General features: G+C 43.5%; 1 protein-coding gene across 4 annotated transcripts in view; it reads left to right on the plus strand.

The window, feature by feature from the left end:
- The window catches only part of LOC135485877 (solute carrier family 4 member 11-like), a 48826-nt gene extending 38081 nt beyond the window's left edge, over positions 1 to 10745 (plus strand). For all 4 annotated transcript variants that reach the window (XM_064768214.1, XM_064768217.1, XM_064768215.1 and 1 more), the window contains 14 exons: positions 538 to 622; positions 823 to 946; positions 1313 to 1525; positions 1678 to 1882; positions 2254 to 2367; positions 2549 to 2681; positions 2992 to 3065; positions 3350 to 3623; positions 3872 to 3978; positions 4108 to 4276; positions 4576 to 4749; positions 5069 to 5264; positions 5600 to 5769; positions 5961 to 10745. In XM_064768214.1, coding sequence (XP_064624284.1) covers positions 538 to 622; positions 823 to 946; positions 1313 to 1525; positions 1678 to 1882; positions 2254 to 2367; positions 2549 to 2681; positions 2992 to 3065; positions 3350 to 3623; positions 3872 to 3978; positions 4108 to 4276; positions 4576 to 4749; positions 5069 to 5264; positions 5600 to 5769; positions 5961 to 6024 — 2102 coding nt within the window. In that variant the 3' untranslated portion in view covers positions 6025 to 10745. The remainder of the gene's footprint in view (positions 1 to 537; positions 623 to 822; positions 947 to 1312; positions 1526 to 1677; positions 1883 to 2253; positions 2368 to 2548; positions 2682 to 2991; positions 3066 to 3349; positions 3624 to 3871; positions 3979 to 4107; positions 4277 to 4575; positions 4750 to 5068; positions 5265 to 5599; positions 5770 to 5960) is intronic.
- The last annotated feature ends 2790 nt before the right edge of the window (positions 10746 to 13535 follow it).

Genomic DNA, 13535 nt, shown 5'->3' on the forward strand with positions numbered 1-13535 from the left:
TGTAATCAGGACACCATCCCAAGGACAAAATTGTCAGCCCCGAGGGTGTCCTCAGGTTCTACAGTATTAGTTTAGCCAGATTTGCCCGAGGGTAGATCAGATAGTTCAGACAACTTCACTGATCACGTGCCTCAAGGGCCAGGAGAGATCATTAGGGAATCTGACTGATTGGTCCTGATATGTTGTGTTCTTCAAGTAATCTAATCACACCCAATCATACATCGGGTTCATCAAGTATTGCTCACAGCACTTAAACAAGAATAAATGAACTTGAAAGAGGAAAGTATTGGTGGACCAACTCTTGGGCAAAGAGGTCCTTGAAATCATCAGAGTTGGCGAAATTGAATAGTGACATTAGCTGTAATTTCTCTTGTCCCATATCTGGCTATTCTCCACCAGGAAGAGGTTAAAAAGATTGTCCTTGTTTGCTTCAGGGCTAATGTCTTTGAACTTTCAGCCTCTGTACACGCTTGACGAGGAACCCTCATCAGCACATCAGTATTCCTCAACCAGTAACACTGATGTTTCCTTTTCCAGTTGCGGTGATCGCCAAGACCATGCAGGGCACAAGCACAAGTTATGGTGGCGGTTTTGACTACGATCAGTCATGGCTTGTTGTACTGTAAGTAGTCACAATTAAACCCATGAAAGCTTCAGGAAAAACATGACTTATAGGAGAGAAAGCAAGCTTTACCTTCAAGAGGTACTCGTCAAGGGCTTTCCAATGAATGATCTTGTCTATAGGGGTTGATGGCATAACTTTTTGGGTCACTTTCAGTCTTTTAAGTTGGTGCACCTTCATGTTTGCCCTCATGTTTTCAGATGCAGTCTTCCGTCTGTGACCAAGCGTCACGTGGCCATCGCCCGGTTAAAGATGCCCGCCAACTTCGGGCGGACAAGTCAGGAGATTAAGTTTATTGTTCTTGTGATAGCTTCAACAAAAGAGGTATGTATGTTTCTCAAGATTTGTCTTTGCAATAATCTCTTCGCCCTCCGCACCTGCTTGATAATGGAGGTAATTTGGTCAAGGACGAGTCTGTGGTGTTCCCTTTGACATGTTGAAGCTTCACATTATTCTGATGTTCTCTTCAACAGATTGATCAATGCGTTTTGATAGTAATAAGCTTTCCTTGAATGACTTCCGTGCACAGACGGAGATGCGGTTATGAAAAGAGAGCTGTCCTGATGCAAAGATCAAATTGAATGGATATTACTCATTGTGTGAGACCAGAATCAGTGCGCTAGTTGTTGAAGACCATATGTCAGAGCTTCTGCTTAGAGAGCTTCTGATCTATCTGCCTTCACCTTTCAGAAAGGCACAAAGAATGCGCTTGAGACTGGCCGGACGTTTGCGACCATCTTTGCTGACATGGACTTCAGGTTGAGACTGCTGGACGCTCACACCGAGGAGGAGTTTAAACGGCTTGTCTGGGAGCACACCAAGGAACTGGCAGAGGAACAGAGGCAGTTGGTCCGCAAGCGCTCCATCGCAGGCATCAGTCCATTTGAGGAGGAGAATGATGGGGTAACAGTCAAGAATTCTCTTATATTGTCTGATATTGAGTTTCCAAAAGGAGTCATACCAGATCCCACTTATAGTACCATGTTATCAAGATCAAGAAGCTTTAGAACGATCTCCATTAGATGGTCATTCTAACCTCTACCTATTTCTTGCAGTCCGATATGTGTTTCTTTGCCCGAGGTTTACGCTGTGATATTATGAGAAGATTGCCACATTATTTCTCCGACTTCAAAGACGGTATCATCGGCCATCGGACGATCTCCAAGCTGATATCAACGACCATGTTTCTCTACTTTGCCTGCCTGTTGCCATCTATAGCTTTTGGCATGCTCAACGACCACAACACGGGGGGCAAGATTGGTATGTTTACAACAACAGGCTTTGGTGTTGTGAATTGCTACCCTTAAGGATGTATTTTCATGAAAGGGAATTGTCTGTTTATGTAGTTAAAGGAAACCTGTCGCGAATTAAAGTAGTATTAAGGAGAGGCTAGTGTGCTAGTGAGGTTGCCAACTCAAAAACCAAGCGAGATGGAGTTTGGATTCCAGTCCGGTTGCCGGTTGATCATCCCCGGTCGTGCTCTTATCAGCAGCTACTTGGTACCCCAGAATGCCTCAGTGGAGACCGAATGGCCTATAATACCAGACCACTGTCCGTATTCAACACCAGCTATACCAAACTACTGACACATACTCGTTATCTATTGTATTGTTACCGTTTTCTTCCTGCAGGTGTCACCCAGGTGATCTATTCACAGACAATCAGCGGCCTCCTGTTTGGTTTCTGTGGTGGTCAACCATTGATCATTCTACTGACGACTGCTCCATTGGCCCTCTATACCAAAAGTAAGTGCAGCAAACAAATTCATCATTCATCAATCCTGACAAATTCTGCTGATCAAGTCTCATTTGTGAACATCATGAATCAGGATTGCCATGTATTTCAGTCAAGCTCTAGTCTCATTTTTCGCTCACGACTTGATGTCATTCACTTCACTTCTCTTCAAGTCTCTAATACACTTTTCAGTCATCTTCGCGATCAGCACAGATTATGGTATCGACTTCCTGGCGATGTTTACGTGTACAGGACTGTGGAACTGCTTCTTTCTCATGATCTATGCATTGTTTGATGTCAGCAAGCTGATGAAATGGTCAACAAGGTACGCTATTACCTCTTAGGTTCCTCACAAACTGGTTACCTACTGGTGATCTGTGTAGATATGACTGAAAAGGGAACCACTTTCCTTCTTGAATGATGTGGCAAATATCTGTCCAAATGGCTTCCGTCACGATTCCCACTATGGGGCAAATTCAAACACAAAATGAGCAAGCTATGTGGTATACTTCTACTTACTACAGGTACAAGGCCCACGCTGCCCAAAATGCCTGGGAAGGGATCAGATTTATAGGTTTCTTATTGGAAAAGTATCACCAGACAATCATTGATAATTTCTTCTGTTTTGTTTTCAGGTCAACAGAAGAAATATTTGCGATATTCATATCAATAGCCTTTTCTGTGGATGCAATAAGGGACATCTATGAAAGTAAGTTCTTGTCAACTTAGAACTTGCCGGGTACATGAGGTAGAAAGTCAGTACCTGGGCAGGCTACTGCTGCAGGGTATACAGGTTACTAGTTTTGAAGTCAAAATACAGCTTAAGTCAGGAACACTGGGCCATAGTAGGCTGTGTGGAGCATTGAGGCAGCCAAGCAACTGATAGAAACCTCCACTACTCACAGTATCACTTTGTGTAACTGAGGATTATCTCTCGGTGCGAGCAACTGTCAAATAACACCGAACTATACTAAAGGCAATTCCTTCTTTCAGATTTTGCAAAGAACTATGATTCGCCAGTATGTGATGAGGTCATACCCACAGTGCTGTCCAACATGACTAATGGAACCGACGACCTAACAACGGAGGGAGTGACTACAGTTATGACTGTCCTGAACCAGACCCTTGAGACTGTCAACGCCACCCTGAATGGCTCATTAGTCACAGATGGTGTCACACAGTGTCTGAGGGAAAACAGTCTGCTCTATCTATTGCTCACTTTAGGAACATTATGGATTGGAATTTCATTGTATAATTTCACCAAGACGTAAGTTTTCTGTACTGTTATCATTGTTTCCTAGCTTCTATCTCGTAATGAAGAATATGTTGACACACAAACCTCAGTGTTGAACATCTTAGCTCCTGCTTGGTTCAAGCTGGCGGTCCTCAGTTGTCTTATCAAGACCACTTAGGTACACTCAGACACTTCAGCATCTGTGATGAATGTCCGTGTTCTGCAGTGTGGATCTTATCTTGAAAGCCTTGTCTTTGATATACTTTCTCATCTTGTTTCAGTCCATTTCTGAACGCGAGCAAGCGTGAACTGTTGGCTGATTATTCTCTTCCTGTTGCTGTGCTGCTCATGTCCTTCATAGCATCATTCGTATTCCAAGACATCAAATGTAAGTCATGCCACAGCTGTTATCCCCTTGAGTATTTTAAAATCTATGCCAGGTGTTCATGTAGCACCTCTTTACATTGAGTGGTATTGAGTGGTATGTTGTTTGTATCAATACCCGTTTGTGTTTCAGTGACACCCTTCAATATATCGACAGCAACGTTCACCTTTAAGTTGGCCGATATGAGTTCGTTGACGTGGGGCTCCGTGTTTGCCTGCATGGGCCTCGGCTTCCCTCTCTCCCTTCTCTTCTTCATGGATCAGAATATCAGCAGCGCCATGATCAACAACCCATCCAACAAGTAAGTGATTACGTGACACTTTAAGTGTTCTAATCAAAGGGGTGCATGCAAGATCCCAGTCAAGTGAGATAGCAGTCAATGCTGGGTCGCTTTGAGTTAAACCTAGCACCAGTTAATACGTCATCTGCTGTCAGTTTCATGCATCAAAGAGGTCTGTTACCAAGATTTCAGTGTCCACGAAGTTGTGTCGAAAGCAAGGATTAAACTTCTTCAGACAGACCATCTCTTCATTGCCTTTCATCTGCGCTTGTGATCTTCCAACCCGTAGCATTTATCGAGTCCTTTCTTGTTACTTTCAGATTGAAGAAAGGCTCAGCATATCACTGGGACCTCTTCGTCGTTGCCATCCTGAATGCATTCCTCTCCTTGTTTGGCTTACCATGGGTCCATGCTGCTCTTCCTCATTCACCTCTCCATGTCAGAGCACTTGCTGACCTTGAGGACCGAGTGGACCAAGGTCATGTCTACCAGATGTAAGTTGAAATAGGCCTTTTCATGGCGTTACTTCTTGACTGCAGCGTAGCCTGTTTCTCCGAATGACAGGCAGAATGAGTTTGGCCTGCAATGTTGAAGAACTTTGGGCAAGAATCCTTGGTCCAGCCTAGCTTATCATTCAAGTTGCCATGATTATCATTCTGTTATGGTCTTGTTTACCATTCTACCAGTCAACACCATCGAATTCTACAAGTCTGGGTGACTTAAACTCATCAACATAAACAATTTCAATAAGGATAAGGGCCGGTACTAGGTATGTCCATCTCATAACATATCACATCCTCATCTTCCTTGCAGTGTTGTGCGAGTCCGTGAGACGAGATTGACGGCCATCTTCTCCCACATTTTGATTGGTCTGTCACTGTTGATGATCCCTTACCCTCTGGTCTACATCCCTCGTGCGGTCCTCGACGGTCTCTTCCTCTATGTAGCGTACACTGCTCTCTCCAATAATGAGCTCTTTGAGAGGATCATGTTGCTCGTCACAGAACAGGTAGGTTATAATCGACAAGTATGTCATCCACGACACTAGTAGTATCAAAATGAAGCCCTCATAGAGAGATTTCGAACAAATGGTCTTGGCAGTAGGTTTAGATGACTCTTTGAGACAGTTGGTGCCCTGCATTTGCAAACAGATGACAACTTCAGTTCAATAAATGCTGTAATCATGACGTACTGTTCCGACACACCATCATGCCTGTTGTGGTTTTGGAATAGACGTGTCAAGATATCATTATTGGATAAGATGAGTTAAGATTGCATATATCTCTTTCTCACTATTTGGAGAACGTGCTCCTTGATTCTGATTCCATCTCTCCATGATTGCAGAATGCGTACCCTCCGAACCATTACATCCGCCGCGTGCCCCAGAGGAAGGTGCACATGTTCACCCTTGCTCAGATCCTTCAGCTTGGTCTCCTCTGTGCATTTGGCTTTGCTCCCATCGCCTACATGAAGATGGTGTTCCCTGTTCTCATCATGTTGCTCATTCCATGCAGGTATGTACAGTATCTACTACTTTCTCAAGTATCCTCTAGTGATTGCACGTTGCTTCTTTAAGACCATGCACATATCCAGAAATGACCAAAACTTGCGACCTCACTCTGAGCCCTGATCTGGCCTGCCCATGCAAAGTTTGATTGAGAAGATTGAGAAGTGCAGTACTGTAAACATTCGCTTCCTTTTTCAGGCACAAGTTGATTCCTAGAGTGATAGAGAAGAAATTCCTTAAAGCCCTTGATGGCAGCCACTGAGGATCTGGTTGGATTCATTATTGGAAAGCTCATGTCGGGATCGGAGACTAGAAGTGACGGCGTTAAAGAGAAATGAAAGCAAGATATGAACATGTGTTATTGTGGAAGCAGCAGCATAGTGAATGGCTTTGGTGAACAATGGTTGTGGCAGCTCCTCTGACCTCATGATGCTGTAGCTTGATTGAGTCTCAAATGCAGTGGAAATGTGAGGTCCATCAGCCTGTGGAGCTCAAGCTTGCCCAGCAAATTCATTGAAACTCTGATCGAGAGACAAGTTGTGAGACCATCTCAGGAGTTAGTCTGTCTGGCTCGTCAGAGTTGGTGCCGTTCTATGATTGTGATATAGGTCATGCCATCTGTGGTGGAATTTGGATCAGCACCGGTGAAGCACTTCAGATGAAGTTTTATATTGACCAATTGTTATAAATTGACTATAGGAAGACAGGATTGTGTATAGGGAGTTTTAATGCATGTTTAATAAATGAGTGAACTATTTAAGTGCAGGTTCCAATGAGGACAATGCCTAACATCACATTTGATGGTAGTTGATTATTGAGTGTCGTTTGTTGATGACGTCTTTTCTGCCACTGTGCTTGGCAAGCTATCAGCAGGTGGAATACTTGAGTGGTCAGGCTGCTAACGTATTGTCATGTACCACGCACAATAACAGCCATGAAATTACCAATATGCATTGACCAGTGTCATTTAGGTTGCCACTTGTCAGGAATATACCAGATGGTGGACTGGGGTTTCAGTTTGTTCTGATGTTTCTAGTCTCCTGCTATTGTAGTTTGTGGACAGAGCTCAGGGTAGAGCATGGTATGGGGAGGGGGGCAGTTCAGGTTTGGTGTGTTCTTTTTGAGTGGCCACCTATCTGTTTTAGCAGTTGAACACTGTGGTTACATTTTTAGGGATTTATTTAGTTTGCACACACATCAGGGCAAGATAGTGAAAGTGTGATGTCTGCTCAACATTGTGTCCACAAATATAACACGGCATTGATGAGGTGAAGTGTCTGAAACGGTGTATTTAATTGCTTTTATTTGATTGTTTGCTAGTAACATTATGTTCATTTAGATTATGCAAGTCTTGGCAAGAGAAAACAGGGTCTTTGGTGTTTCATAAAGTCGTGTCAGAACAGATGTGTCATGTGTCTTTTCTGGAAATGTGCCAAACTGAATCATGTGATGTTTGACTATCGGGCCATTAACCCTCTCATGGTGCCAACAACTCTCTTGTATAGGTGGGTTATTGGGAATATTAGAATTGATCTCATATTGCTATTTTGAAATACCTCTCTAGTCTGAGTGAAGTGCCACGCATACAGACAGTCTAAATGAATATGCCAGTTTCACGTACATGACACAATGGACTTGCCGAAATCTTTTCTCAAACAAAATTTCGAGGGGTAAAGTGCACTCTTTACAACCCTCAGTTTCACCAGGGACAAAAGATTAGCTTGTCTGTTGTTACCTGTAATCTATTCCTCATGCAATACAGTCATATCAACTGGGGTCTGTGTTACCATTGACAGTATTACTTTGAGGTGTTGCATCATAATGTATCTTGGGGCCAATTCGATTCTCGAATCAAGATGGCACCGATGTGCCATTGGGAACAATTCCGTTGTCAGGTTTAATGTATATTGATGATGTGACAGGGTTGTGTCAGATGGCTTCATGTCTGAATGTTTGAGTTGCATTTTGATGTCTGGTCTTGCATAAATCATAGGCAGTATTGTTAATTGTTTTCTGACATTTTCTAGCATACAGTACATGTACATGTCTTGCTTTTACTTCTATTTTTGTCGAAACATATTTGTCAAACTTGTGCGTTAATCTCATGTCTTGGTGCATTTAGATTTTCGTCTTGATTTGATCTTTCCTCATCATTTTACAAATTATTCAATTTGTGCATTTCTTTAGATAATTTATTATTTGTTTGGGTGTTTCACTTTTAGTCGTGTGGTGCTTTTAGGTTTTGTGTATCTTGTGCTTAGTTGGAACTACTTTGTTTTATCAATTCGGTGCATGTGACCTCAAAGGACGAATGTCTTGAGATAATGCCAGGCCAGCACTAGTACAATCGCAGTGTTCCTGTATGGAGGGTAGGTCTGGGATCAAGGATTTATCAGAAAATGTACACAAACATTCTATATAGACAGTGTAAACTGCTAATGAAAGCCCATCCCTCTGACTTATGTATATGCAGGGTGAAATGGACTTAAAAATCATAGTTAGCTGTCTAATAATGAATATATGTTCCGCAGTTGTTATCAATGGGACGCTAAGTTATGTGTTGTCCTTGCGACATGAAGTTTTGTAGAAATGTTTTTAATGTTGAGGACCACTGAAACATGACTCAAAAGTGTGTGTTGTTCATTTAGCAATAATTTTGATGGTGTCTGTGTACAAAGTCATAATAGTGCTGTGTGATGCTTTGTATCATATCTATACTGTATCAATGCTGTAAAGCCAGTTGAGTAATGTCTGTTACTCATAGGCCTAATACATGTAAATAGGCCTGAGGAACAGGTGCCCCTAAACGGGCTTTATTGCGCAGACCCATTATATGTTTGATAATGTCACTTACACGTACAGCTTGTGTCCAGAAGTAAAGACTAACTTTTTAAACATGATTTCAAAGGTTGTAGATGATATACTTGGGTAGTTTTTGTAACAAACATAAAGTTAGACATCAAACTGCATGTTGTCTTTCTGATTATCTGTAAAGTATTCAACTCAGTGCAGCCTTCATTTTAAAGTAGGACCAATGACTCTTTTAACGATGCAGCACAGGATCCTGGGCCAGTGGTATCCATTTTAGATGAGTGGGGCTCTCGACTGCTGTTTTTGGTTGGTCTGTTATTGTCTATTCAACAACCGGTGCCCAGCGCCGAGCTGTGAATGAACTAGAGCTATGTCTTTGTAGGCCATGAAATCAGTCAAGAGACGCCACAACGTTTGAGGTGGCAGCACCTGTGCTGTCCGTCACGACAGAAAGATGTTGACACTTTGAAAGTTGTGATGACTCCTGACTCATCTCACAGTAATGGCATTTGGCCTTAGACTCTCCAACAAGTCTGCCAAGAAGTAGTCTAAAGCATATCACCATTTATTTTTTACCTCAGGTTTTAGAGTAAATGTGATAAGTTGCCATGGCAACACTTGTATATTATGAATTAAGCAACGTTTTATCATTATCATTTATTTGTAGAACATGACTTGTCAACTTATTTTGATCTTTGTGTTATTGTGTATTGGTGTATACCGACTTGTGTCAACTGAATACATGTACTAGTCTGTATGGACAATTGCTGCTCCTGGCGAATCATGTCCAAGACCATAAACAAGATAGACCCCCTCCAAAAGTTTGCCCTTTCAAACTGTGTCCCAAGCCTGAGAACTCACGCACTTGAGTCTCTCCTCCATGTACATTATATATAAGGTGTAGTAGTAAGATGTCACTAAGTAGCAAATCATCCATCATTGTTTCATCTTTCAGAACAAGTGACGTTAGGGTTATACTGGAAGGAACACAAGTTGCGATTCTGGGGAAAAGGCATTGCCGTTGTTATGCTGATTGATGTTGCAACTGAAAGTGCAGAGGAAAGTATAGCTTTCTGCCTCTGCATTCATTAAACCCATCAGGAGCTGTCCCAACTTTGTGGGTCAGACCTTGGTCTGGTTGTCACTACGTCCTTACTACAAGTGCGAGCACATGTGTATGCTGTAAATAACTCCTCCAAACCCCAGGCACCTATGACATAAAAGTGCATTACAGCAGCTGTTATAAGGCTCTTGAGACCTTGGCCTGTACGTGTCGGTGTTATCATTGATTAAAGGTGGCATGTCCTTTCTTGAAGTGGAATATTAACATAAACATTACAGTGCCAGTTAGTTGTGACAGCTCCTGTCTGATTTTACAGTAATACCCCTTCCCTGCTCAGTTTGTGTAAATAAAGATTGTCATATCAGTTGATTTTAAGCAAGTTTGTGATAAAGTCTTTCACACACAGATCCCCTAACCATATCATGCAAAACAAACATTTTTCTACTGTTTAGAGCTGACCTAGGAGATATGCATAATATTTGTATAAAGTCACCCAGGATCTGTTGTCCAAAGTGTGTTTAATGCGTGTATAAGGTATTTTGTACTTTATGTATTTAGATACTTATCAGACATGGATTACAAGTATTCAAGATTGGTTTGCTAGTGTAGTGGCCATGGTCTAATGGGCATAAGCTGCTGAGATCAGCCATTTGTAAAATCCACTCCCTATTGTTGGAGTGTTAAGTAATGTCCTTCCTGTTGTTAAGATGTTCACCCGAGCCAAACCAATTGGTGCCAAAAGGTGATACCAGGCATGGTGAATCAGCTGTGCCCGTACAGCCTCTCATTAAGAAGGATCTGAGGTCAGTTTAAAGTGACAGTTGTGCTGTCCATGAGTGTGATGAACTGATCCATGTCACAAGTACTGTCCATAGCCTTGAGGCGTTCACACTAAAGCTAAACCTTATAGTGGAAACGTCCTAGTACCTTGTTATTGCTGACTATTGTTTTCATGCATTTGTTACAGCATAAGGCCTATAGTAGTCTTCAGTTGTTAGATAAGTTGATAGCTGCAATCGTTTTACACATTGAGATGTTATTTTTTAGTCACAGGTTGTACATGCTATTCAAGTTGAAGTTGAGATTTTATAGCAAATAAAAGTCATAGAGGCAGATTATCATTGACTTGACGCTGATTATTTCATTGTCCAAGTGAAAGAGACCACACATTGAGGTTCTCTCTACCTCTTTTCATTGTCCCAGTGAAAGAGACCACACATTGAGGTTCTCTCTACCTCTTTTCATTGTCCCAGTGAAAGAGACCACACATTGAGGTTCTCTCTACCTCTTTTCATTGTCCCAGTGAAAGAGTCCACACATTGAGGTTCTCTCTACCTCTTTTCATTGTCCCAGTGAAAGAGACCACACATTGAGGTTCTCTCTACCTCTTTTCATTGTCCCAGTGAAAGAGACCACACATTGAGGTTCTCTCTACCTCTTTTCATTGTCCCAGTGAAAGAGACCACACATTGAGGTTCTCTCTACCTCTTTTCATTGTCCCAGTGAAAGAGACCACACATTGAGGTTCTCTCTACCTCTTTTCATTGTCCCAGTGAAAGAGACCACACATTGAGGTTCTCTCTACCTCTTTTCATTGTCCCAGTGAAAGAGACCACACATTGAGGTTCTCTCTACCTCTTTTCATTGTCCCAGTGAAAGAGACCACACATTGAGGTTCTCTCTACCTCTGTGTCTCTACCAGACTGCATTAGGAGCTGCCCATTGTCACCATAAACCTGGTGACGAGGCAACTTTCAGGCCACATGTCTTTTCTAATGTTTGCCAATCTGGGACATCTCCCCATGATGTGATCATCCCAAGTGCGTGCCCTATCTGACCAACCAGGTTGTGGAGATTCCTCTTAAGCGCGAAAGCTGTGTGGTTGGTCTGTTCACCCCATCAGCAATTCAATGCTGGGAAACAGCAACCAAACTAAATCGGGCCTGGTTTCCCCACGGTGAGAGCCGAAACAGTCTTTTCCGGCAAGGATTCCCTTACGGCGAGTTGCTGCCAATTCGGGGATCTGAAGCTTATCTGAAAGGTCTTCGCAGCTCCACCATGTCCCCGACACAGATATGGAAATGAGACAGTCACAACCAGACCGAATCGAACCTGCCAGCTCGAGCTTCTGGCCAATACTGTAAGAGAGATGAGACAGGTGCAACCTGACTTACTCGGGTCTGGCAGCTCCATAGTGTCGTCGACACTGTGAGATGGAAGAAACAGTCACAGACAGACCCATCTTGACGTGGCTGTCCACCGTTTTTGCCATCAACACCGAGAAAATGATGGAAGTGACACAGCCAGATCGGTACGTGATGCCGACACAGCAAGGGAGATGATGCAGGGCCAAATAGTTCTGGGTGTGATTGTCTCATCTCTCTCACCCTGTTGACAAGACCATGGAGCAGCCAGGCCCAATTTCAAATTGGCTGTGGCTATCTCATCACTCTCACCATGTCGGCAATACGCCGATAGGACAGTCTTTCCCATTTGGTTTGGTTGTGACTGTCTCAATCTCACACTGTGTTGGCGATACGGTGGAGCTGGCAGGGTGAGTTTAACGCTTTTGAGTGTTATCTAAAAGTCATGGTTTAACTTGCTTTCTAGTTTCTAGTTTTGGCGGTTCTACTCTTTCACAGTGTAGGCAAAACGGATGGGGGCAGTCAGGTCTGCTTTTGACTCTCGCGTCTCTAACTGTGATGGCAGGATGTTGGAATTGCCACGGTCGATTCGAGTTGTCGTGATTGTCTCATCTTTTGCAGTGTCGGCGACATGTTGGAGCTGCCAGCTTGGTATCGGCTGGCTGAACTCTCTCACTGTGTTAAAACACGGTGGTGGTAGGGGGTTTGGGGCGACCAGATCCCTTTCGGCCTGGTTCCGATGGTTACATTCCTCGCGCCGTGTTGATGACGAGACGGCGGGACAGCAACGCTCGATTCAATCTGGTTGTAATTGTCTCATCTCTATCGATTCAGTATTGCGGACTGACAAATTTCTCTCACCGTGTTGGAGCAAGGTTCGCTTTGGTCTGGTTACGGCTGTAGCTACACCGGTACGGAGTTTGCAAAAAGTTGAGCCAGTGGATCCCATGCGGTATCCCGTATGGTAGCGATTACTTCGTCTCTCCCGCCGTATCGGCAAGGTGGTACTTACAGATCCACTTCTCAATAATTCTTATGCGAGCTGGTTGTGACTGGCCGAGCCCTGTCACCTTGGAGGCCTTGTGACTTCCTCATCTCTCTCATCATGTTGTCAACACGGTGGAGCAGCCAGGACTGATTCGGCCTGGCTGTGACTTCCTCATCTCTCTCACCATGTTGACAACTTGGCAGAGCAGCCAAGACTGATTTGGCCTGGCTGTGACTGTCTCATCTCTCTCGCCATATTAACAACTAGACAGTGCGGCGAAGATTGATGTGGCCTGGCTGTGACTGTCTCATCACTCGCATCATGTTGTCAGTACGGTGGAGCAGCCAGGATTGATTCGGCCTGGCTGTGACTTCCTCATCTCTCTCACCATGTTGACAACTTGGCAGAGCAGCCAAGACTTTTTTTGCCTGGCTGTGACTGTCTCATCTCTCTCATCATGTTGTCAGCACGATGGAGGAGCCAGGACTGTCAAACAGTTGTGTGAGCTCACTAGAGCTTGCACTTACATAATAGTGTAAAACTAAAATTTATATAATATATATATATATATGGGCATATCGGATGCGCATCCGATATGCCACGAGATCCTTTACCGTCAATTCCCTTACCGTCTTCGGATGCGCATCCGATATGCCACGAGATCCTTTACCGTCAATTTCTTTACCGTCATCGGATGCGCAGCTGATATGCCACGAGATCCTTCACCGTCAATTCCTTTACCGTCTTCGGATGCGCATCCGATATGC

The sequence above is a fragment of the Lineus longissimus genome, chromosome 4 (genome assembly GCF_910592395.1).
Source record: "Lineus longissimus chromosome 4, tnLinLong1.2, whole genome shotgun sequence".
In the NCBI taxonomy this organism is placed as follows: domain Eukaryota; kingdom Metazoa; phylum Nemertea; class Pilidiophora; order Heteronemertea; family Lineidae; genus Lineus; species Lineus longissimus.